This window comes from Pseudophryne corroboree, chromosome 10, assembly GCF_028390025.1.
Source record: "Pseudophryne corroboree isolate aPseCor3 chromosome 10, aPseCor3.hap2, whole genome shotgun sequence".
NCBI classification, from domain to species: domain Eukaryota; kingdom Metazoa; phylum Chordata; class Amphibia; order Anura; family Myobatrachidae; genus Pseudophryne; species Pseudophryne corroboree.
Window position 1 is genome coordinate 61,430,942 of NC_086453.1, and position 27,045 is coordinate 61,457,986.

The following is a 27,045-nucleotide window of genomic DNA, read 5'->3' on the forward strand; positions in this document are numbered from 1 at the left end:
GAGGGAGAATCACCTACCTCGCCGGTATTCTGGCGACGGGATTGTACCCCTGTCGGGATTACGGCGTCTGTATTTCGATCGCTGGGATCCCGCCAGGCGGTATTTTAAACGCATACCCCTGGGAGAGTTAGGTTGCAGGTGGGAGATTAGGGTCAGGCTGCGGGAAGGGAGGGGTAGGGGATAAGGGTTAGAACACTTACCTAACAAGTGTCGGGATCCTGTACGTCGGGATGCGCTGTCGGTATTCTGACTGCTGGCATCCCAAGGATCGGAATCCCGATACCATCCCCTCTATAACTGTACGGTAACCTTGCCAGTGGGAATGCTCTGTTCAGTTTGATATTCATTTTGCTCAGTTTGAATGATAGACACACAACTTGCCAGATGTGGGTGGGATGGAGCGTTCTGGGTGTAATTCTGGGCAGATAGAATACTTTTTATACATAAATGCACAATTGAGGTCTACTTTAACCAACAAGTCTGTGATGAGCTTGAAGACTGGGTACTGGTGGAGGCTTTCCAGATATAATGGATCTCAAAATGGGTAGATATTTTATACCGCCTCAGAGATGGCAGTAAGCGGCACTTGGGTAACACATTTTATGGCGTGCTGTTTGCAAAATCTTGGTGCATTTTACAAAGGAAGCACCATAAGGTCCTGATTATGTCCTATCGAAAAGTGGGCGCAGATGCGCCTGAATCAGAATCACATCCTAAAAGTTGCCTATAAAGGGGCACAATGAAAAAGGAGCAATCACTGTTATAAAGGATGCAGTACTTAAAGCAGCAGATTTCGGATGGAAAAGGAAAACTTAAAATGAATAAAGAGGTGACCCATACTGAGGTCCGTTCGATACGTTTTAGGTTTTAGGCATTGCGCTGACTGAATATTTGGAAAATGCTTCACTAAACCGACTGAAACTGAACAAGCAATTGCAGATGTACACTGTGAGCCTAATTCCAGGTTGTACGCAAATCCAATTGCGATTTTCTAGGCTACGGAACTGTTAATGTTAGTGCTAGTTTCCCGAATAGGATCACAAGCCTGGCACTGGAATCCCGGCCACCTGGATTCCGAACGAACGTCTACCGACCCATCTGACAGGTAACCCACGGGGAAGGGAGGTTAGGTTTAGGCTGCAGGGGGAGGGTTTGGGGGCCATTGGGGGAAGGTAACCTTCCCCTGTCGGGGTTCTGAATATCGAGATGCTGCGGTTAGTATTCTGACCGCCGGCATCCCCGAATGCCGGCATTTCAATATCAACCCAGGGGAGAGCAGGCTATATACACCCCTTGTCAATATTTTTTTTCTGTTTAAAAATGACCTGACTGCAAACTATTCGTGCAATCCTTTCTCTTAGTGATGACCAGATGCACCAAGCCATTTGCTGATAGGACGGTTTAAGTGGTGCATTTTCATACTTCATGTGTGGTTAGCTTTCTATGGGAATAAATATATTCTCCCTTCTCAATGTGACTCCAGGTGCTGCTGAGAATGACCTAGCTTTCTATGACAATGCCAGCTGTGTAGAGGGACCTAAGACAGAAGCCCAACTTAACGGTGAGTTGGAGACTGTGGGGTCTATTTACTAAACCTTGGATGGAGGTAAAATGGATGGAGATAAAGTACTCAATAAGCTCCTAACTGTCATTTTTCAAACACAGCCTGGCATTTAAGAGCTGATTGGCTGGTACTTTGCCTACATCCACTTTATCAAAGGCTTAGTAAATAGACTCCTTATCTCATGACATTGCTGCTTTTGTTTTTATGGGGGGTGGGAGTTGTGCACTCTCATGCCAAAATGTACTTTCTGGAACTGTTGGTGGGGGGGCTGTGCCATCCATGATGTGTGTTGTATTTACATATATACGAGGGTAAGGTAGCAAGACCTCTCACATGTGTGATGTCCTCTATTACAGTCTAATATCCCGCCAGGCCAGAGCAGGTAGGCCGCTGCTTCCCCAAACAGCCATTACACTGTGCCTCATATCCGTCATACTGTCCCAATATCAGGTGTAAGATGAGGGGGGCTGGAAAAACATGGTCACACATCGAGGTGCGTAGTGTGATCAGATATCCGCATCTAAAGGGCGCATCAGCAGCTGAAATTCATCTCCAACTGGTTGAGGTGTACGGTGATAAAAAAAACATGTAAAGAAAACAGGTTTGGGTTTGGTGCACTGCCTTTGATAACAGCAGAACAGATGTTCAAGATGAGCAGTGATCTGCCTGGCCAAACACATTCACCACAGGCAGTGCACCAAACCCAGGCCTCTTTCCATGACATGACGTTATCACCATAAACCTCAACAAGTTGGCGATGATTGTCAGCGGCTGATGTGCCCTTTAGACACATAGTTCTGATCACACTACACACCTCATGTTTGACCATGTTTCTGCCAGCAATGCCATCTTACACCTGATGTTGGGACAGTATGACTGATACGAGGCGCATTCTAATGGCCGTGAGGGGAAGCAGCGGCCTACCTGCTCAGGCCTGGTGGGAAATAAGTATGAAATAGAGAACATTACACACGTGAGCAGTCTTGTTACCTTACTTAATGAACCACCCTCATATTATTCTAGTCATTAGTCTAATATGTCTTTCAGAGGTGTCTCAGAAATCATTAGGTGACATATTGTCTACAGGTTCTAACGCATACTATGTACAGCGTCCAGAAGCCTCCCCTAGCTTGGACCAGAATATACCACCTCCCATTCCAGACCGCAAGAAGAAGCCCTCACTATGTTGCAGACCTGGAACTGGTATGGAGCTTTTCGTATGTGAGAGTGTGTGTGTGTTTTATACTTTCGACCTCATGATGAGCTTCAGTTTTGGAATTGTGTACAATCTAATCATTCTCTTTAAATAATTAGCTGTTTTGTGTGCAGTAGTGAGTCATTTTACCATTATCAGAACATCTGATTACCAGCTGGCTAGTTACCCGTGCCAGCCATAGAAAGTGCCCCCAGAGTTACCCAAGAGTGACTCCTTGACCAGATTGAAAATATCGGGCTGTTTCCCACCCCAAATACAGTTAACATGGGTAATGACGCTACATCCAGGCTCTCAGAGGTCTATTAAGAGAAGAGGAGGCTCAAGTGTAGTCTTTGTCTGGGCCCCTTCCTCTCTTGAGCAGTAGACGCTGAGCACTAGGGTCACTAGGAGAGTCTAGTGCTCATGCGCGGGTCTCCAGGAAAATGGCTGCTGTGTCATTTTCCCGGTAACTTGTTCAGTGCTGCTGATGTGAGAAACCGTAAGGGTAAGTATTGAAAAAATGCTGTGTGGGCTCCTCCTGGACCCAGGGATGATTCCTAGTTGATATCTGAATAAAGAACGTCAAGTTTAATTAGACAAAGTGTACCAGCAGAGTTATAACTTTGATAAGAACAATTACATCACCACACTGCTATTTGCAAATAGATCTTTGCGTATGTCTGTCGTATTCTGAGTCAAACAGAACTTGGTCGGATCTGTCTTTTCGTGAAATAGGGCGCTTCAGGGTAGGACCTGGTGCATTATCACCTTGTACTTATCACAGCTTTATCACTTCTTTATGCCTTCTCCGGGCTTAATACACCTGCCCCATGTGTTAAGTCAAACTGAGTGATAGCCATGTATCTGGCATATCAGTTACACATGCCAGGACGCTCTCTGTTGTAAAACTTCAAAATGAGGAAACTAGATGTATATTGCTGAGAGATTAGTTTACAATAGGGTTACCACCTCATCCCTTTAATTCTGGACACATATTAATTACACAGGTTCTGTGGCTGATTAAAACCAGGTGAAGTGGAGTCTTGAAGTCAGCCAGACACAGAACCTGTGTAATTAATATGTGTCCAGAATTAAAGGGATGAGGTGGTAACCTTAGTTTTCATCATCCTTTTCTACGGGCTGTAAATTAAAATGGGCCAAGACATAAGGCTTTTCTGTGTATCCTCTGTTGTAAAGCCAATTCCAAGTGTGTTGATATAAGCCTGATTGCTGAGCTTCAAACAGTAGAGGGATAACAGAGTGTAATCCTATACCGTAAAACAGTCTGGTATTCCAATGTCCTTGTATCCAGCATGGAGCAGGTTCAAAAATTCTTCCAACGGGAGGGGCTGAAAGGGGGTTGTAGTGGACATAAGAGTAAGAAACTGCAGGCTGTCCTGTGTCATTTTATCGTAAGGCAAACAGGTCACAAAGACTTGGTTTTATAAAGTGTACCTGAGCATCAAGGATAGGCCTCAATCCGCCAGCCTAACTTCAGGTGAAGCTGTGTTTATTCCTATTTTTATTTTATTAGAAATTGTAAATTACTTGCAGTGACTTTTCTCTAAAATTCTTGTAATTTCTTTTTTCTGTAACAATAAACTTTGAAATTTTTACTTGGATTGAAAAATCCTAATCCTAGTTATGATTGTCTGTATTTTCTGGCCTAAGCCTGAGTGGCCTACGTCTACCTATTTTTTACGTATGAATAACTGTGTGTGACAGGTAGAAGCGAAGGCTACCTTGCATTTACACGCTAAATTCCTTTTGCTAGTGGCGGCGAATGTGTATTGTAAACCCCCTGTGTCCAAAGTGACCCTTGCGTCACAGGCGCCGATTCTCAGTTTGATGTATCTGGAGAAGCGACCGGCAGGTCCATGACAGCTTGTAATAAGCAAAAATGAGTAAATTTGCAGCTGCGCTGTTTGCTAAGACTCACTATTTGCAGCCATAGGGGGAGATTCAAATGTTTGAAAAGTCAGTTGGGAGTCTGGTTTTTCCTATCTAATAGACAGGAAAACCAGACACCCAACCGACTTTTCCAACATTTGAATCTCCCCCATACAGTGAGCTGCGTTTAACGCAGAATCAGGCCGCATTACAATGTCTATCTGTACTTTCAGTCAGTGCAAACTGGAATGGAAGCAAGGGCGCTAAGACTTTGGGAAGGCCCGGGTGCTGGGGGGAGTGGCCACTGGGTGCATGTATATTTGTCATTCTTCTGCCCTTCATCTGTTAGCTAATTATGAGACACTGGAGAAAACAACTGTTAGATGATACCCCTACATGAAAGTCCATATTACTCTTATATCAGATACAGAATCACCTTCTACTATTAGGGCTATTTATTCATCCTCCAGTGCGACATAAGCTGCTACTGTTGTATAACTAGTTTACCACCTGTGTTCTCCTTTCAGTACTACCTCAGGAACTGAGACATAGCAAAATATTTCCAGAACCCAATGCACCTCCGGATTTGCTCCAAGCATGTGGCAGTAGCTTAGAGCAGCAGAAGATGCCACCTCCCGTTCCAGACCGCAAGAAGAAACCTTCAGTGCTTCGACAGTCTGGTATTGTGATTCCATCCTAGGTTCTGGTACCGCTGATATCCCTACAGTCTCCTGCTTCTCGCTGGTATTCCTACAGTCTCCTGCTTCCAGGTGGTATTCCTACAGTCTCCTGCTTCTAGCTGGTAATCCTACAGTTTTCTGCTTCCCGCTGGTATTCCTACAGTCTCCCGCTTCCTACTGGTATTCCTACAATCTCCTGCTTCCCGCTGGTATTCCTACAGCCGCCGGCTTCCCGCTGGTATTCCTACAGTCTCCTGCTGGTATACCTAAAGTCTCCTGCTTCCCACTAGTATTCCCACAGTCTCCTACTTACCGCTGATAACCCTACATTCGCCTGCTTCCCACTGGTATTCCTTCAGTCTCCTGCTTCCTGCTAGTATTCCTACAGTCTCAGGCTTCCCGCTGATAGTCCTACAGTCTCAGGCTTCCCGCTGATAGTCCTACAGTCTACTGCTTACTGTTTATATTCCTACAGTCTCCTGCTTCCTGCTGATATTCCTACAGTCTACTGCTGCCCGCTGGTATTCCTACAGTCTCAGGCTTCCCGCTGATAGACCTACAGTCTCAGGCTTCCCGCTGATAGTTCTACAGTCTACTACTTAATGTTGATATTCCTACAGTCTCCCGCTTCCTGCTAGTATTCCTACAGTCTCAGGCTTCCCGCTGATAGTCCTACAGTCTCAGGCTTCCCGCTGATAGTCATACAGTATACTGCTTACTGTAGACATTCCTACAGTCTCCTGCTTCCTGCTGATATTCCTACAGTCTACTGCTGCCCGCTGGTATTCCTACAGTCTCAGGCTTCCCGCTGATAGTACTACAGTCTCAGGCTTCCCGCTGATAGTTCTATAATCTACTGCTTAATGTTGATATTCCTACAGTCTCCCGCTTCCTGCTAGTATTCCTACAGTCTCAGGCTTCCCGCTGATAGTCCTACAGTCTCAGGCTTCCCGCTGATAGTCCTACAGTCTACTACTTACTGTTTATATTCCTACAGTCTCCTGCTTCCTGCTGATATTCCTACAGTCTACTGCTGCCCGCTGGTATTCCTACAGTCTCAGGCTTCCCGCTGATAGATCTACAGTCTCAGGCTTCCCGCTGATAGTTCTACAGTCTACTGCTTAATGTTGATATTCCTACAGTCTCCCGCTTCCTGCTAGTATTCCTACAGTCTCAGGCTTCCCGCTGATAGTCCTACAGTCTCAGGCTTTCTGCTGATAGTCCTACAGTCTACTGCTTACTTTTGATCACTGACATTCCATCTAGTGTTCACCTCATCACTGAGATTCCATCTAGTGTTCGCCTTATCACTGACATTCCATCTAGTGTTCCTCTTGCAACTGACATTCCATCTGGTGTTCCCCTGTTCACTGATATTCCATCTAGTGTACCCCTCACCACTGATATTGCATCTAGTGTTCCCCTCACCACTGATACTCCATATAGTATTCCCCTCACCACTGGTATTGCATCTAGTGTTCCCCTCACCACTGATACTCCTTATAGTATTCCCCTCACCACTGATATTCCATCTAGTGGTCCTCTCACCACTGATACTCCATCTAGTGTTCCCCTCACCACTGATACTCCATATAGTATTCCCCTCACCACTGATATTCCATCTAGTGGTCCTCTCACCACTGATACTCCATCTAGTGTTCCCCTCATCACTGACACTCCATCTAGTGTTCTTCTTGCAACTGACATTCCATCTAGTGTTCCCCTGTTAATTGATATTCCATCTAGTGTACCCCTCACCACTGATATTCCATCTAGTGGTCCTCTCACCACTGATACTCCATCTAGTGTTCCCCTCACCACTGATATTCCATGTAGTGTTCCATTCGCCCCTGATATTTCATCTAGGGTTCCTCTCACCACTGATACTCCATCTGTGTTCCACTCACCACTGATATTACACCAGTGACCACCAGTGTTAAACTCACCTCTGTTTTTCTACTAATATTATACTCAACGCGACAATTTTTAAATCACAAAAGCTATGTCCTTTCATAAGTTTTGCTCTCATTAGCATATACATTGTGTATAAATTTGATAAAGTACTCTATACTTTAATTTAAATAGCATTCTTAATAATGTTGTACAGGAATACATATGTTGCTAAACCTGACACACTTATAAGCAGTATGACTATGCCATCTAATGTTATATACTAACCTCTGATATAACATTTATTTTTCTAGTCGCCATTGTTATCCAAACTAGAGTTCTATTCATCATATATTTTCAGATGTACTCTTGTTAAATTATAACATCTATACTTTTATTCTTTCAATTCATTTTCTCTGGAGCATATACATGATGTTACATTTTAGAAAAGTACTTCTTAATTAAAAGTAACTTTCTACTTGAATACAGGTTCTGCTATGTCTACCTCAGTTACATATGACTACGTCCGCTCTGAAGATGTTTCTGCACCAAATGTAAAACCTTTGAGTAAGTACAAGAACATTCTAGTCGTGTCTAGCTAGCAGCCGTTTTAATGGTCTAAACTTTATTCTTTGCTTCTCCCTCCAGTGGTCTACTTGACTCTGATAACACGCTCTACTTATTCATCTAGTCAGGGCCAGTGCTAGGGTGTTCGGCGCCCCTCCTGCAACTATAAATTTGCGCCCTCCCTCCCATACTTTACAAAGGGACCCCGCAAAGAAGAGGTGTGGTCTCACAATGAAGGGGCATGGCCACACAATAGTACTCCAAATTCAAATGATGCCACAGTATCTTATTCACATTAAAGCGCACATAGTGCCCCTGATTCAAATTACACTGCATAGTTGTGTGCATTAATCATGTTACGCTACACAGTAGTACCCCTTATACACTTTACACTACACAATAGTGCCCCTTATACACATTCCGCTACACTGTAGTGCCCCTTATACACATTACGCTACACAGTAGTACCCCTTATACACATTACGCTCTACAGTAGTATCCTTTATACACAATGCCCACAGTAGTTGTGCTCCTTACACAAAATGCCCCCAGTAGTTTTGCCCCTTACACGTAATGTTCAAAGTAGTAGTGCTGCTTAGACATATTGCCCACAGTAGCGTTCCTTATACATGTTTACAGTAGTAGCGTCACTTATACTTATGATGCCCACACTAGTAGCACCGCTTATACACATAATGCCCACAGTAGTGCTCCTTATATATAATGCTCACAGTAGTAGTGCAGCTTATACATATAATGCCCACTGTGGTAGGGCCCCATATACACATAATGCCCACAGTAATGCCGCTTACACATAAAGCCTACAGTAATGTTACGTACACATTATGCCACACAGACACAGCAAGGGCAGATTTAGAAGAAAATTATAGGGAAAAGGGGGAGTTTAGTGGTACTAGATACCAGAAAAGGACATGGTTACAGGGTGCAGGTGGGCATGTTACAGTGAGTAGGGGGAAGTTACAGGATGTAGGGGAGGGGTTAGTTACAGGATGTGGGGGTGCAGTTGCAGGTGGGTGCCTTTACAGCATGTGGGGGTGTAGTTGTATGGGGTGCAGGAGTCTCACTTGCATGGGTGTCACATATAAGGTGCAGCAGTGGGCGTTACAGGATGCAGGGGTAGGAGATAACGGTGCAGGGGTGGCCGTTACAGGGTGCAGGGATGGAAATTACAGAGTGCCGTTACATGTTGCAGGGGTGTCATTTGTATGAGGGCAGTGGTGCAGAATATACAATGTGCAGTGGGGACAGTTGCAAGGTGCAAATGCAGGGAGGTGTACCTGGGAACAAGGGAGGACGTTATAGGGTTAAGGGGTGTCACTTGCATGAGGTGAGGGGCAGTTATAGGGCATAGGGGAGTCATAGTTGCAGGGGAGGTGCAAAAGTGGAAGTTACAGGGTGCTGGGTCCCCTTTGCATGGGGTGCAGTAACAGGTACAAGGGTGGCACGGGGAAGAGATGCAGTTGCAGTGCTTAGTGAGAGCAGTATCAGGGTGCAGACTTGGAAGGTGTATGTAGCAGGGGCTACATGCACCTGTCATTCTGAAGTCTCAGCCCAGCACTAACCTCCTCCACCCCCTCCTCTATACTGAAAATTAGTATTTGGTAACTAGTGGTAAGGCGGAATATGTTGCTTACTACTGCGCTGATCAGGAGAGACAGAGCCAGAGATGCAGTCAGTCACCCGAGTGTGACCTGCGGAGCTTTGTCTTGTGAGAATGAAGCTCAGAGCTCCTCCACACTACAGGTTGCAGTAAGATAACATGGAGAGTGACTGGGGGCGGGGCTACATACGGCAATAGGGCCCGCTGACTTTTTTGCCCAATCTGCCAGCATCTCTGGGTCCCCTCCGGCTGAGCTGCGTGCCTGCGCGCCCCCTCCTCTCACCTTAGAGCCGCCTGTACCTGAAGAGTAGAGCCGCAGTTAATACTGACGGCGCTGCTGCCTGTCACACAGCGGGACAGGCGCAGTGGCGACCGCAGCAACACTGGACAGAGAAAAGCAGGGTAGCAGAGCAGGGAGAGCACCTCTCCTGGCTGTCGCCTCCCTGCTTTGCATACCCTTGCTGAGTGGCTAGCGCCGGGCCTGCGTCTAGTGTTCTGCTCACCAATGATTTGCCATTTAGAATTTTACTTGCCATATGGTGTTATGCTTACTACTGGTATTCCATATGCCATTCATGGTATTGCATCTCATGTTGCTCCCAGTACTGATATACGCTAGTGTTCTAATACCCTCTTCTCTTTTTTTTATTTTATTTACACTACTAGCAGCTTTAGCGCACTATTTTATACTTCCACTTCTTGGTGTTTAAGGTAGTGTTCATCAAGTGTTCCCCTCATCACTGATACTCCATCTTGTGTTCTCCTCATCACTGAAACTCTATCTAGTCTTGCCCTCACCTCTGATTTTCCATCTAGTGTTCCCCTCACTACTGATATTCCATCTAGTGTTCCCCTCACTACTTAGATTTTGTCTTGTGATCCATTTACCACAGATATTATGTTGAATGTTTCTCTCACCACTGATATTCCATGTAGGGTTTCCCCCACCACTGATATTCCATATAGTGTTCCACTCACCACTGATAATTCATCTAGTGTTCCACTCACCTCTGATATCCCATCTAGTGTTCCACTCATCACTGATATTCCATCTGGTGATCCACTCACCTCTAATACTCCATGTAGTGTTCCACTACCCACTGACATTCCGTCTAGTATTCCACTCAACACTGATATCCTATCTCGTGTTCCCTTTACTACTGAAATTTCATCTTGTGATCCATTCATCACAGATATTATGTCTAACGTTCCCTTCACCATCGATATTCCATCTAGGGTTCCCTTCACCTGTGATATTCCATCCAGTGTTCCCCTCCCCACCGATGCGCCATCTAGTTTTTCTCTCACTACTGATATTCCTTGTGTTCCCTTCATCACTGACATTCCACGTAGTGTTCCTCTCACCACTGATATTCCAGCTAGTGTCCCCCTCATCACTGATATTATTATTATTATTATTATTATTATTATCCTTTATTTATATGGGGCCACAAGGGTTCCGCAGCGCCCAATTACATAGTACATAAACAAATAATCAAACAGGAAAACAGCAACTTACAGTTGACGACAATATAGGACAAGTACAGGGTAAATAAACATAGCTACATCAGCAGATGACACTGGAATAAGTATCAGGTGGCAGAAGACTGCTGGATTTTGGTGCAGCTGAAGATTATTAAAGTAAGAAAATAATCTTGTACTCCATGTACGGTTCCCCTCGCCCTTGATATTCCGCCTAGTGTTCCCCATCACTGATACTCCATCTAGTGTTGACCTCACCACTGATATTCCATTTGGTGTTCCCCTCACCATTGACATTCCAGTTAGTGTTCCCCTCATCACTGATACTCATTCTAGTGTTCCCCTCACCACTGATATTCCATCTATTATTTCCCCATTGATATTCCATCTAGTGGTCCCCATTGATATACCATTGTGTGTTCCCCTCACAACTGATATTCCATCTAGTGTTCCCCTCATCACTGACATTCCATCTAGTGTTCCTCTCACTACTGATATTCCATCTACTGTTCCCCACTGATATTCCATCTATGGTTCTCCTCATCACTGACATTCTATCTGGTGTTCCTTTTACCATTGACATTCCATGTAGTGTTCCCCTCTTCACTGATATTTAATCTAACGTACCCCTCACAACTGATATTTCATCTAGTGTTGTACTCACCACTGATATTTCATCTATTGTTACTCTCACCACTGATACTCCATCTAGTGTTCCACTCACCACTGATATTTCGTCTAGTGTTCAACTCGCCACTGATATTCCATCTAGTGTCCCTCTCACCACTCATACTCCATCTAGTGTTCCCTTCACCACTGATGTTCCCTCTAGTGTTCCACTCACCAACGATATTCCATCTAGTGTTTACCCCCTGATATTCAGGCAAGTGTTCCACTCACCCCTGATAATCCATCTAGTGTTCCACTCACCACTGATACACCATCTACAGTTCTACTCACCACTGATATTCCATCTAGTGTTCCCCTCATCACTGATACTTCTTCTGTGTTCCACTGACCACTGATATTACACCAGTGTACACCAGTGTTATTCTCACCTCTGATTTTCTATCAATATTATACTCAACGCGACAATTTTTGAATCACAAAATCTATCTCCTTTCATTAATTTTGTTCTCATTAGCATATACATTGTGTATAAATTTGATAAAGTACTGTATACCTTAATTGAAATAACATTCTAACTAATGTTGTATAGGAATACAGATGTTGCGAAGCCTGGCACACTTATAGGCAGTATGACTATGCCATCTAATGTTATATACTAACCTCTGATATAACATTTATTTTTCTAGTGGCCATTGTTATCCAAACTAGAGTTCTATTCATCATATGTTTTCAAATGTATTCTTGTTAAATTAGAAAATCTATATTGTTATTCTTTTAATTAATTTTTCTCTGTAGCATATACATGATGTTACATTTTGGGAAAAGTACTTCTTAATTAAAAATAACTTTCTACTTGAATACAGGTTCTGCTATGTCTACCTCAGTTACATATGACTACGTCCGCTCTGAAGATGTTTCTGCACCAAATGTAAAACCTTTGAGTAAGTACAAGAACATTTTAGTCATGTCCAGCTAGCAGCCGTTCTAATGGTCTAAACTTTATTCTTTGCTTCTCCATCCATTGTTCTACTTGACTCTGATAACACGCTCTACTTATTCATCTAGTGTTTTGCTCACCAATGAATTGCCATTTAGAATTTTACTTGCCATATGGTGTTATGCTTACTACTGGTATTCCATATGCCATTAATGGTATTCGATCTCATGTTGCTCCCAGTACTAATATACGCTAGTGTTCTAATACCCTCTTCTCTTTTTTTTTTTTAATTTATTTTTTATTCACACTACTAGCAGCTTTAGCGCACTATTTTATACTTCCACTTCTTGGTGTTTAAGGTAGTGTTCATCTAGTGTTCCCCTCATCACTGTTACTCCATCTTGTGTTCTCCTCAGCACTGAAGCTCCATCTAGTGTTGCCCTCACCTCTAATTTTCCATCTAGTGTTCCCCTCACTACTGACATTCCGTCTAGTGTTCCACTCAACACTGATATCCTATCTCGTGTTCCCTTTACTACTGAAATTTCGTCTTGTGATCCATTCGCCACAGATATTATGTCCAATGTTCCCTTCACCATCAATATTCCATCTAGGGTTCCCTTCACCTGTGATATTCCATCCAGTGTTCCCCTCCTCACCGATACGCCATCTAGTGTTTCCCTCACTACTGATATTCCATCTTGTGTTCCCTTCATCACTGACATTCCATCTAGTGTTCCTCTCACCACTGACATTCCATCTAGTGGTCCCCTCACCACTGGTATTCCATCTAGTGTCCCCCACATCACTGATACTCCATCTAGGGTTGCCCTCACCACTGATATTCCATCTGGTGTTCCCCTCACTACTGACATTCCAGCTTGTGTTCCCCTCATCATTGATACTCGTTCTAGTGTTCCCCTTACTACTGATATCCCATCTATTATTCCCCATTGATATTCCATCTAGTGGTCCCCACTGATATACCATTGTGTGTTCCTCTCACAACTGATATTCCATCTAGTGTTCCCCTCATAACTGACATTCCATCTAGTGTTCCCCTCACTACTGATATTCCATCTACTGTTCCCCACTGATATTCCATCTAGTGTTCTCCTCATCACTGACATTCCATCTGGTGTTCCTTTTACCACTGACATTCCATGTAGTGTTCCCCTCTTCACTGATATTTAATCTAACGTACCCCTCACAACTGATATTTCATCTAGTGTTGTACTTACCACTGATATTTCATCTATTGTTCCTCTCACCACTGATACTCCATCTAGTGTTCCGCTTACCACTGATATTTCATCTAGCATGCCCCTCACCACTGATATTCCATCTAGCATACCCCTTATCACTGACATTCCATCTAGTGTTCCCCTCACCACTAATATTCCATCTAGGGTTCCTCTCACCACTTATATCCCATCTAGTGTTCCCTTCACCACTGATGAGCCATCTAGTATTCAACTCACCAATGATATTCCATCTAGTGTTCCCCCTGATATTCAGCTTAGTGTTCCACTCACCACTGATATTTCATCTAGTGTTCAACTCGCCACTGATATTCCATCTAGTGTCCCTCTCACCACTGATACTCCATCTAGTGTCCCCCTCACCACTGATATTTCATCTAGGGTTCCTCTCACCACTTATATTCCATCTAGTGTTCCCTTCACCACTGATCTTCCCTCTAGTGTTCCACTCACAAACGATATTCCATCTAGTGTTACCCCCTGATATCCAGGAAAGTGTTCCACTCACCCCTGATATTCAGCCTAGTGTTCCACTCACCACTGATAGTTCATCTAGTATTCCCCTTACCACTGATACTCCATCTAGTGTTCCCCTCACCACTGATATTGCATCTAGTGTTCCACCCACCGCTGATACTCCATCTACAGTTCTACTCACCACTGATTTTCCATTTAGTGTTCCCTTCATCACTGATACTCCATCTATGTTCCACTCACCATTGATATTCCATCTAGTGTTCCCCTCATCACTGATACTCCTTCTATGTTCCACTGACCACTGATATTACACCAGTGTTATACTCACCTCTGATTTTCTACCAATATTATACTCAACGCGGCAATTTTTGAATCACAGAATCTATCTCCTTTCATTAATTTTGTTCTCATTAGCATATACATTGTTTATAAATTTGATAAAGTACTGTATACCTTAATTGAAATAACATTCTAACTAATGTTGTATAGGAATACAGATGTTGCGAAGCCTGGCACACTTATAGGCAGTATGACTATGCCATCTAATGTTATATACTAACCTCTGATATAACATTTATTTTTCTAGTTGCCATTGTTATCCAAACTAGAGTTCTATTCATCATATGTTTTCAAATGTATTCTTGTTAAATTAAAAAATCTATACTGTTATTCTTTTAATTAATTTTTCTCTGTAGCATATACATGATGTTACACTTTGGGAAAAGTACTTCTTAATTAAAAGTAACTTTCTACTTGAATACAGGTTCTGCTATGTCTACCTCAGTTACATATGACTACGTCCTCTCTGAAGATGTTTCTGCACCAAATGTAAAACCTTTGAGTAAGTACAAGAACATTTTAGTCATGTCCAGCTAGCAGCCGTTCTAATGGTCTAAACTTTATTCTTTGCGTCTCCATCCAGTGTTCTACTTGACTCTGATAACACGCTCTACTTATTCATCTAGTGTTCTGCTCACCAATGATTTGCCATTTAGAATTTTACTTACCATATGGTGTTATGCTTACTACTGGTATTCCATATGCCATTCATGGTATTCCATCTCATGTTGCTTCCAGTACTGATATACGCTGGTACAGCAAGTTGAAGTTAGCGCTAAAATGATGGTAGTACCAATACGTCCCTTAGAATTTGTATGGAGTGTCTCCTGATTCGGATCCTCCGTCAATAATAAGTGTCCGGTGTAGTAACTCCAACATGGACAATCAAATAAACAAGAACCAATGTGCAGTATGTTCTGTATGGTTACAGAATGCCAAGAAAGCAATATGGGTGCTTCAGAAGAGGTATAAGACGTACACCACTTACACAGATTAAAGTAGTCATGTGCACATCAAGGTATCTTTAACCAGTGGCTTCTCACGCTCACAAACGCCCAGTGGAGTGTCTATTGGCCCCAGGGCAGAGTAGAAATGGGTGGTGTAGACATGTGGAAAAGTTGCTTACAGTCTTAAAGCGTGCCCCAAAACTCACAAGATGGAAATGAGTGGCAAATACATCAAGGTATCTTTAGGATATAATGGTAATCGTACACAGCGTACCCCTGGTCACAATTGCTTATGCAATGTTGCTCCTATCAAGGTTTCTTTGTATAGAATCCAAGTGATTCACTCCCATAGATCCCTTTGCAGAGATATTAATTGGACTTGTATTTACGATTTGCCATAAAAAATGTAGAAAATTTATTGGATTTCATACAAATCCAAATGACAGAGGTTAGTATGTAGTATGACATCTATTTGATGTCTACTTAAAAAAAAAAAATAAGGCAAGGAAATTATTAAGTATCTGAACCAATAATTTCATGTTGAGTGCTCAGACTATGTCATCCCTTTTCAGAAATACTTCCAGATGATCACTTATACGTGGATTTCCCACCTCCAGAACTCTCCGGCTTAGAGCAGTCTGCTCCACATTGTAAAGTGAATCCTATTGAATGCCAGGCACCGGGTACAGTACTTCCATCTAGTGTTCATGAGAGCAATGCAATTCTAGTTTTATTGCATACACAGCAATTATCTCTTCGCATTCTGCTAAAATCTGTTATTCATCTAAGGGCATATTTAGCAATCAGATTCTGTAGGATATTCCCCAAACAAGTTTTCGTGGATACCCCCAAATATTAGTCATGCCCTGAATGTATGTATGGAAGACTGCAGAAGATATCTAAGATATCTGCTGCCGTCCTCCATTTTTTATTGCATAATTCTTATGGGGGCTGCTAAACTGTCAAGTTTTAGCATTCCCTGTAGCAAATAGGATATGCTGGGATGTGTAGTACCACAACAGCTGGAGGGCTGCATGTTGAACAGTCCCAGTGGTGACTATTAATTCAAGTTTTTGGGGGAAATGTACAGGCATAGCCTGTGACTTGCAGGCATCAGATTCCGGTGGGTCTGCCAGAAGTAGTAATAATTTATAATGCAAAACTACGTTTTTAGCCCTTTTCAAACAGCCTGTAATGCAGTTTTTAAGGATTAATAAAACAAAGTTAAAACATTAAGTGAAAAGTAACTATAATAAATGTATGATATGCTACAAGTAGTAACCAGAGAGACCTACAAGTCAAGAAGACTATTACTTGGAGTATGTTAGAAAATTATTGATTGCTATGTTGATGACCTGTTGCACGGATGTATGCAAACATCATATACACTCATAAAACGCATAAGCAAACATAACATTCTGTAACTACTCCTGTATGCTGAGCCTACAGTAGTAATAGTAGTATCTCTACTCTACTAATATACTGTAGCTCATGTAAGCCTCTGCTATATTTATTAAACACAATTCTCTAATTTTTCCAGCATAACAGCTGGAAAAGTTGATATTTATGTTTTCTCCATATTTACGTGTAGTGAAAAGTATGGAAAAATCACTTATCACAGTTTCCTAAACACGCTACTTCCCCCATAGAATCTAATGGGGGTTTTCTCCTGTCGATATTAATATAAACTGGAGAAAAGACTTTATATCTTTTTTTTAAACATGGAGATCGCGATAAGGGGACGGATGTAATTACGTCCGAGTTGGCTAGAGGAGCGGGTTGCCGTCCAAACTCTGACTTTTTTTTTGAAGTGGCAATCATTTGCAAGTTAAAACCATGCAGTGGCGCCACCTCACAAGCACTGCAAGATGCCCCCAAAGCCACACCCCCCACCCACCCCACAGCACACAACAGGCAGCAGCAGGAACCCCCGCCTGTCTTCCCTCCAGTACACAACAGTGGCCGAAGAGACACCCATGTTAGTAATACTAACATGGGTGTCTTTAGAGATGTGCACCGGAAATTTTTCGGGTTTTGTGTTTTGGTTTTGGGTTCGGTTCCGTGGCCGTGTTTTGGGTTCGAACGCGTTTTGGCAAAACCTCACCGAATTTTTTTTGTCGGATTCGGGTGTGTTTTGGATTCGGGTGTTTTTTTCAAAAAACCCTAAAAAACAGCTTAAATCATAGAATTTGGGGGTCATTTTGATCCCAAAGTATTATTAACCTCAATAACCATAATTTCCACTCATTTTCAGTCTATTCTGAACACCTCACACCTCACAATATTATTTTTAGTCCTAAAATTTGCACCGAGGTCGCTGGATGACTAAGCTCAGCGACCCAAGTGGCCGACACAAACACCTGGCCCATCTAGGAGTGGCACTGCAGTGTCACGCAGGATGGCCCTTCCAAAAAACACCCCCCAAACAGCACATGACGCAAAGAAAAAAAGAGGCGCAATGAGGTAGCTGTGTGAGTAAGCTAAGCGACCCTAGTGGCCGACACAAACACCTGGCCCATCTAGGAGTGGCACTGCAGTGTCAGGCAGGATGGCCCTTCCAAAAAATACTCCCCAAACAGCACATGATGCAAAGAAGAAAAAAAAGAGGCGCAATGAGGTAGCTGTGTGACTAAGATAAGCGACCCTAGTGGCCGACACAAACACCTGGCCCATCTAGGAGTGGCACTGCAGTGTCACGCAGGATGGACCTTCCAAAAAACACTCCCCAAACAGCACATGACGCAAAGAAAAATGAAAGAAAAAAGAGGAGCAAGATGGAATTGTCCTTGGGCCCTCCCACCCACCCTTATGTTGTATAAACAGGACATGCACACTTTAACCAACCCATCATTTCAGTGACAGGGTCTGCCACACGACTGTGACTGAAATGACGGGTTGGTTTGGACCCCCACCAAAAAAGAAGCAATTAATCTCTCCTTGCACAAACTGGCTCTTCAGAGGCAAGATGTCCACCTCATCATCATCCTCCGATTCATCACCGTGTACATCCCCCTCCTCACAGATTATCAATTCGTCCCCACTGGAATCCACCATCCCAGCTCCCTGTGTACTTTGTGGAGGCAATTGCTGCTGGTGAATGTCTCCACGGAGGAATTGATTATAATTCATTTTAATGAACATCATCTTCTCCACATTTTCTGGAAGTAACCTCGTACGCCGATTGCTGACAAGGTGAGCGGCGGCACTAAACACTCTTTCGTAGTACACACTTGTGGGAGGGCAACTTAGGTAGAATAAAGCCAGTTTGTGCAAGGGCCTCCAAATTGCCTCTTTTTCCTGCCAGTATACGTACGGACTGTCTGACGTGCCTACTTGGATGCGGTCACTCATATAATCCTCCACCATTCTTTCAATGGTGAGAGAATCATATGCAGTGACAGTAGACGACATGTCCGTAATCGTTGGCAGGTCCTTCAGTCTGGACCAGATGTCAGCATCAGCAGTCGCTCCAGACTGCCCTGCATCACCGCCAGCGGGTGGGCTCGGAATTCTGAGCCTTTTCCTCGCACCCCCAGTTGCGGGAGAATGTGAAGGAGGAGATGTTGACAGGTCGCGTTCCGCTTGACTTGACAATTTTCTCACCAGCAGTTCTTTGAACCCCTGCAGACTTGTGTCTGCCGGAAAGAGAGATACAACGTAGGTTTTAAATCTAGGATCGAGCACGGTGGCCAAAATGTAGTGCTCTGATTTCAACAGATTGACCACCCGTGAATCCTTGTTAAGCGAATTAAGGGCTCCATCCACAAGTCCCACATGCCTAGCGGAATCGCTCTGTGTTAGCTCCTCCTTCAATGTCTCCAGCTTCTTCTGCAAAAGCCTGATGAGGGGAATGACCTGACTCAGGCTGGCAGTGTCTGAACTGACTTCACGTGTGGCAAGTTCAAAAGGTTGCAGAACCTTGCACAACGTTGAAATCATTCTCCACTGCGCTTGAGACAGGTGCATTCCACCTCCTATATCGTGGTCAGTTGTATAGGCTTGAATGGCCTTTTGCTGCTCCTCCAACCTCTGAAGCATATAGAGGGTTGAATTCCACCTCGTTACCACTTCTTGCTTCAGATGATGGCAGGGCAGGTTCAGGCGTTTTTGGTGTTGCTCCAGTCTTCTGTACGTGGTGCCTGTACGCCGAAAGTGTCCCGCAATTCTTCTGGCCACCGACAGCATCTCTTGCACGCCCCTGTCGTTTTTTAAATAATTCTGCACCACCAAATTCAAGGTATGTGCAAAACATGGGACGTGCTGGAATTTGCCCAGATTTAATGCACACACAATATTGCTGGCGTTGTCCGATGCCACAAATCCACAGGAGAGTCCAATTGGGGTAAGCCATTCTGCGATGATCTTCCTCAGTTGCCGTAAGAGGTTTTCAGCTGTGTGTGTATTCTGGAAAGCGGTGATACAAAGCGTAGCCTGCCTAGGAAAGAGTTGGCGTTTGCGAGATGCTGCTACTGGTGCCGCCGCTGCTGTTCTTGCGGCGGGAGTCAATACATCTACCCAGTGGGCTGTCACAGTCATATAGTCCTGAGTCTGCCCTGCTCCACTTGTCCACATGTCCGTGGTTAAGTGGACATTGGGTACAACTGCATTTTTTAGGACACTGGTGAGTCTTTTTCTGAGGTCTGTGTACATTTTCGGTATCGCCTGCCTAGAGAAATGGAACCTAGATGGTATTTGGTACCGGGTACACAGTACCTCAAACAAGTCTATAGTTGGCTCTGCAGTAATGATGGATACCGGAACCACGTTTCTCACCGCCCAGGATGCCAAGGCCTCAGTTATCCGCTTTGCAGCAGGATGACTGCTGTGATATTTCATCTTCCTCGCAAAGGACTGTTGGACAGTCAATTGCTTGGTGGAAGTAGTTAAAGTCGTCTTACGACTTCCCCTCTGTGATGACCATCGACTCCCAGCAGCAACAACAGCAGCGCCAGCAGCAGTAGGCGTTACACGCAAGGATGCCTCGGAGGAATCCCAGGCAGGAGAGGACTCGTCAGAATTGCCAGTGACATGGCCTGCAGGACTATTGGCATTCCTGGGGAAGGAGGAAATTGACACTGAGGGAGTTGGTGGGGTGGTTTGCGTGAGCTTGGTTACAAGAAGAAGGGATTTACTGGTCAGTGGACTGCTTCCGCTGTCGCCCAAAGTTTTTGAACTTGTCACTGACTTATGATGAATGCGCTGCAGGTGACGTATAAGGGAGGATGTTCCGAGGTGGTTAACGTCCTTACCCCTACTTATTACAGCTTGACAAAGGCAACACACGGCTTGACACCTGTTGTCCGCATTTCTGTTGAAATACTTCCACACCGAAGAGCTGATTTTTTTGGTATTTTCACCAGGCATGTCAATGGCCATATTCCTCCCACGGACAACAGGTGTCTCCCTGGGTGCCTGACTTAAACAAACCACCTCACCATCAGAATCCTCCTTGTCAATTTCCTCCACAGCGCCAGCAACACCCATATCCTCCTCATCCTGGTGTACTTCAACACTGACATCTTCAATCTGACTATCAGGAACTGGACTGCGGGTGCTCCTTCCAGCACTTGCAGGGGGCGTACAAATGGTGGAAGGCGCATGCTCTTCACGTCCAGTGTTGGGAAGGTCAGGCATCGCAACCAACACAATTGGACTCTCCTTGTGGATTTGTGATTTCGAAGAACGCACAGTTCTTTGCTGTGCTTTTGCCAGCTTAAGTCTTTTCATTTCTCTGACGTCCTAGTGGATGCTGGGAACTCCGTAAGGACCATGGGGAATAGCGGGCTCCGAAGGAGGCTGGGCACTCTAGAAAGATTTATGACTACCTGGTGTGCACTGGCTCCTCCCACTATGACCCTCCTCCAAGCCTCAGTTAGATCTTGTGCCCGGCCGAGGTTGGATGCACACTAGGGGCTCTCCTGAGCCCTTAGAAAGAAAGTATAGATTTAGGTTTTTTATTTTCAGTGAGACCTGCTGGCAACAGGCTCACTGCAGCGAGGGACTAAGGGGAGAAGAAGCGAACTCGCCTGCTTGCAGCCAGATTGGGCTTCTTAGGCTACTGGACACCATTAGCTCCAGAGGGATCGACCGCAGGCCCAGTCCTTGGTGTTCGGTCCCGGAGCCGCGCCGCCGTCCCCCTTACAGAGCCAGAAGCAAGAAGAGGTCCGAAAAAACGGCGGCAGAAGACATCAGTCTTCACCAAGGTAGCGCACAGCACTGCAGCTGTGCGCCATTGCTCCTCATACACACTTCACACTCCGGTCACTGAGGGTGCAGGGCGCTTGGGGGGGGCGCCCTGAGCAGCAATAAAAACACCTTGGCTGGCAAAAATACCACAATATATAGCCCCAGAGGCTATATATGTGGTAAATACCCCTGCCAGAATCCAGAAAAAAGCGGGAGAATAGGCCGCGGAAAAGGGGCGGAGCTATCTCCCTCAGACACACTGGCGCCATTTTCTCTTCACAGTGCAACTGGAAGAAAGCTCCCCAGGCTCTCCCCTGTAGTTTTCAGGCTCAAAGGGTAAAAAAGAGAGGGGGGGCACTAAATTTAGGCGCAATATTGTATATAAAAATTCACTCAGTTATAGTGTTAATCCCCTCATTATATAGCGCTCTGGTGTGTGCTGGCATACTCTCTCTCTGTCTCCCCAAAGGGCTTTGTGGGTCCTGTCCTCAGTCAGAGCATTCCCTGTGTGTGTGCGGTGTGTCGGTACAGCTGTGTCGACATGTTTGAGGAGGAGGCTTATATAGTGACGGAGCAGATGCCGATAAATGTGATGTCGCCCCCTGTGGGGCCGACACCAGAGTGGATGGTTAGGTAAAGGTATTAACCGACAGTGTCAACTCCTTACATAAAAGGGTGGATGACGTAACAGCTGTGGGACAGCCGGCTTCTCAGCCCGTGGCCTGCCCAGGCGTCTCAAAGGCCATCAGGGGCTCAAAAACGCCCGCTCATTCAGATGGCAGACACAGATGTCGACACGGAGTCTGACTCCAGTGTCGACAAGGTTGAGACATATACACAATCCACTAGGAACATCCGTGACTTGATCCCGGCAAAAAAAAAAAAAAAAAAATGTGTTACACATTTCTGACATTAACCTCTAAAAATGGGTTTTTTATGTTTGGGGAGAAAAAGCAGGCAGTGTTTTGTTCCCCCATCAGATGAATGAATGAAGTGTGTGAAAAGCGTGGGTTCCCCCTGATAAGAAACTGGTAATTTCTAAAAAGTTACTGATGGCGTACCTTTTCCCGCCAGAGGATAAGTTACGCTGGGAGATATCCCCTAGGGTGGATAAGGCGCTCACACGGTTGTCAAAATAGGTGGCACTGCCGTTTTAGGAACGGCCACTTTGAAGGTACCTGTTGATAAAAAGCAGGAGGCTATCCTGAAGTCTGTATTTACACACTCAGGTACTAGACTGAAACCTGCAGAGCGTGCTGCTGCAGCGTGGTCGGTGACCCTGTCAAACATACTAGTTTGCTAACATGAGAACATATTAAAGACGTCGTCTTATATATGAGGGATGCACAGAGGGATATTTTGCCGGCTGGCATCCAAAATGAATGTAATGTCCATTCTGTCAGGAGGGTATTAGAGACCTGTCACTGGACAGGTGATGCTGACCTTAAAAGGCGCATAGAGATTCTGCCTTATAAGGGTGAGGAATTATTTGGGAATGGTCTCTGGGACCTCGTATCCGCAGCAACAGCTGGGAAGAAATATTTTTACCTCAGTTTTCCTCACAGACTAAGAAAGCACTGTATTATCAGGTACAGTCCTTTCGGCTTCAGAAAAGCAAGCGGGTCAAAGGCGCTTCCTTTCTGTACAAAGACAAGGGAAGAGGGAAAAAGCTGCACCAGTCAGCCTGTTCCCAGAATCATAATTCTTCTCTCGCTTCCTCTGAGTCCACAGCATGACGCGGGGGCTCCACAGGTGTAGCCAGGTACGGTGGGGGGCCGTCTCAAAAATTTCAGCGATCAGTGGGCTCGCTCACAGGTGGATCCCTGTTTCATTCAAGTAGTATTTCAGGGGTACAAGCTGGAATTCGAGATGTCTTCCCCCCGCCGTTTCCTCAAATATGCCTTGCCGACAACTCCCTCAGGCAGGGAGGCTGTGCTAGAGGCAATTAATAAGCTGTATTCCCAGCAGGTAATACTTAAGGTGCCCCTACTTCAACAAGGACGGGGTTACTATTCCACACGGTTTGGGGTATTGAAACCGCATGGTTCGGTGTGACCCTTCTTTATATTTAAAATCCTTGAACACATGCATAAAAAATTCAAGTTCAAGATGGAATCGCTCAGGGCGGTTATTGCAAGCCTGGACGAGGGGGATTACATGGTATCCCGGGACATCAAGGATGCTTACCTGCATGTCCCTATTTACTATCCTCGTCAGGAGTACCTCAGATTTGTGGTACCATTACCAAGTCCAGACTCTGCCGTTTGGACTGTACATGGCACCGAGGGTGTTACCAAGGTAATGGCCGGAATGATGATACTCCTTCGAAAAAGGGGAGTTTTAATTATCCCATACTTGGACAATCTCCTTATAAGGGCGAGGTCCAAGGAGCAGTTGCTAGTCGGGGTAGCACTATTTTGGAAAGTGCTACAACAGCACGGTTGGATTCTAAACAGTCCAGAGTCACAGCTGGTTCCTACGACACGTCTACTGTTCCTGGGGATGGTTCTGGACACAGACCAGAAATAAGTGTTTCTCCCGGTGGATAAAGCTAAGGAGCTGTCATCTCTAGTCAGAGACCTCCTGAAGCCAAAACAGTTATCGGTGCATCATTGCACGCGAGTCCTGGGAAAAAAGTTAGCTTCCTACGAAGCAATCCCATTCGGCAGGTTCCATGCAAGAACTTTTCAGGGGGACCTGTTAGACAAGTGGTCCGGGTCGCATCTTCAGATGCATTAGGCTGATAACCCTGTCTCCAAGGACCAGGGTATCTCTACTGTAGTGGCTGCAGAGTGCCCATCTTCAAGAGGGCCGCAGGTTCGACATACAGGACTAGGTCCTAGTGACCATGGATGCCAGCCTTTGAGGCTGGGGGGCAGTCACACAGGGAAGAAACTTCCAGGGACTTTGGTCAAGTCAGGTGACTTCCCTACATAAATATTCTGGAACAGAGGGCCATTTACAATGCCCTGAGTCAGGCAAGGCCTCTACTTCAAAACCAGCCGGTCCTGATCCAATCAGGCAACATCACGGCAGTCGCCCATGTAAACCAACAGGGCGGCACAAGAAGCAGGATGGCGATGGCAGAAGCCACAAGGATTCTCCGATGGGCGGAAAATCATGTGTTAGCACTGTCAGCAGTGTTCGTTCCCGGAGTGGACAACTGGGAAGCAGATCTTCTCAGCAGACACGACTTCCACCCGAGAGTGTGGGGACTTCATCCAGAAGTCTTCCAAAGGATTGTACACCATTGGGAAAGGCCACAGGTGGACATGAAGGTGTCCCGCCTCAACAAAAAGCTATAAAAGATATTGCGCCAGGTCAAGGGACCTTCAGGCGATAGCTGTGGACGCTCTGGTAACACCGTGGGTGTACCAGTCGTTTTATGTGTTCCCCCCTCTGCCTCTCATACCAAAGGTACTGAGAATAATAAGAAGGCGAGGAGTAAGAACGATACTTGTGGTTCCGGATTGGCCAAGAAGAGCCTGGTACCCAGAACTTCAAGAAAATATATCAGAGGACCCATGGCCTCTGCCGCTCAGACAGGACCTGCTGCAGCAGGGGCCCTGTCTGTTCCAAGACTTACCGCGGCTACGTTTTGATGGCATGGCGGTTGAACGCCGGATCCTAAAGGAAAAGGGCATTCCGGAGGAAGTCATTCCTACGCTGATTCAAGCCAGGAAAGATGTAACTGCTAAACATTATCACCGCATATGGCGGAAATATGTTGCTTGGTGTGAGGCCAAAAAAGGCCCCAACAGAGGAATTTCAACTAGGTCGATTTCTGCATTTCCTACAAGCAGGGGTGTCTATGGGCCTAAAATTAGGCTCCATTAAGATACAGATCTCGGCTCTGTCGATTTTCTTCCAGAAAGCATTAGCTTCAGTACCTGAAGTTCAGACATTGTAAAAGGAGTGCTGCATATTCAGCCCCCGGTTGTGCCTCCAGTGGCACCTTGGGATCTCAACGTGGTGTTGAGTTTCTTAAAATCACATTGGTTTGAACCACTAAAAACCGTGGATCTAAAATATCTCACGTTGCAAGTGGTCATGTTATTGGCCTTGGTTTCGGCCAGGCGTGTATCAGAATTGGCGGCTTTGTCATAAAAAAGTCCTTATCTGATTTTCCATATGGATAGGGCAGAATTGAGGACTCGTCCCCAGTTTCTCCCTAAGGTGGTATCAGCTTTTCACTTGAACCAACCTATTGTGGTGCCTGCGGCTACTAGGGACTTGGAGGATTCCAAGTTACTGGACGTAGTCAGGGCCTTGAAAAATTATGTTTCCAGGACGGCTAGAGTCAGGAAAATTGACTCGCTATTTATCCTGTATGCACCCAACAGGCTGGGTGCTCCTGCTTCTAAGCAGACTATCGCTCACTGGATCTGTGACACGATTCAGCAGGCGCATTCTGCGGCTGGACTGCCGCATCTTAAATCAGTGAAAGCCCATTCCACAGGGAAGGTGGGCTCATCTTGGGCGGCTGCCCGAGGGGTCTCGGCTTTACAACTTTGCCGAGCTGTTACTTGGTCAGGGGCAAACACGTTTGCAAAATTCTACAAAATTGATACCCTGGCTGAGGAGGACCTGGAGTTCTCTCATTCGGTGCTGCAGAGTCATCCGCACTCTCCCGCCCGTTTGGGAGCTTTGGTATAATCCCCATGGTCCTTACGGAGTTCCCAGCATCCACTAGGACGTCAGAGAAAATAAGATTTTACTCACCGGTAAATCTATTTCTCGTAGTCCGTAGTGGATGCTGGGCGCCCATCCCAAGTGCGGATTGTCTGCAATACTTGTATATAGTTATTGCCTAACTAAAGGGTTATTGTTGAGCCATCTGTTGAGAGGCTCAGTTATATTCATACTGTTAACTGGGTATAGTATCACGAGTTATACGGTGTGATTGGTGTGGCTGGTATGAGTCTTACCCGGGATTCAAAATCCTTCCTTATTATGTCAGCTCGTCCGGGCACAGTGTCCTAACTGAGGCTTGGAGGAGGGTCATAGTGGGAGGAGCCAGTGCACACCAGGTAGTCATAAATCTTTCTAGAGTGCCCAGCCTCCTTCGGAGCCCGCTATTCCCCATGGTCCTTACGGAGTTCCCAGCATCCACTACGGACTACGAGAAATAGATTTACCGGTGAGTAAAATCTTATTTTCTCTAACGTCCTAAGTGGATGCTGGGGACTCCGTAAGGACCATGGGGAATAGCGGCTCCGCAGGAGACTGGGCACATCTAAAGAAAGCTTTAGGACTATCTGGTGTGCACTGGCTCCTCCCCCTATGACCCTCCTCCAAGCCTCAGTTAGATCTCTGTGCCCGAACGAGAAGGGTGCACACTAGGGGCTCTCCTGAGCTTCTTAGTGAAAGTTTTAGAT

The 27,045-nt window shown here is 45.2% G+C and overlaps 1 protein-coding gene across 2 annotated transcripts in view; it reads left to right on the top strand.

The window, feature by feature from the left end:
* LOC134966004 (circularly permutated Ras protein 1-like) overlaps positions 1–27,045 on the top strand; it is a 231,235-nt gene that overhangs the window by 114,429 nt on the left and 89,761 nt on the right. For both annotated transcript variants that reach the window (XM_063942453.1, XM_063942454.1), the window contains 7 exons: positions 1,484–1,561; positions 2,651–2,767; positions 5,177–5,329; positions 7,709–7,786; positions 12,383–12,460; positions 14,959–15,036; positions 16,054–16,164. In XM_063942453.1, the coding sequence (XP_063798523.1) occupies positions 1,484–1,561; positions 2,651–2,767; positions 5,177–5,329; positions 7,709–7,786; positions 12,383–12,460; positions 14,959–15,036; positions 16,054–16,164 (693 nt within the window). The remainder of the gene's footprint in view (positions 1–1,483; positions 1,562–2,650; positions 2,768–5,176; positions 5,330–7,708; positions 7,787–12,382; positions 12,461–14,958; positions 15,037–16,053; positions 16,165–27,045) is intronic.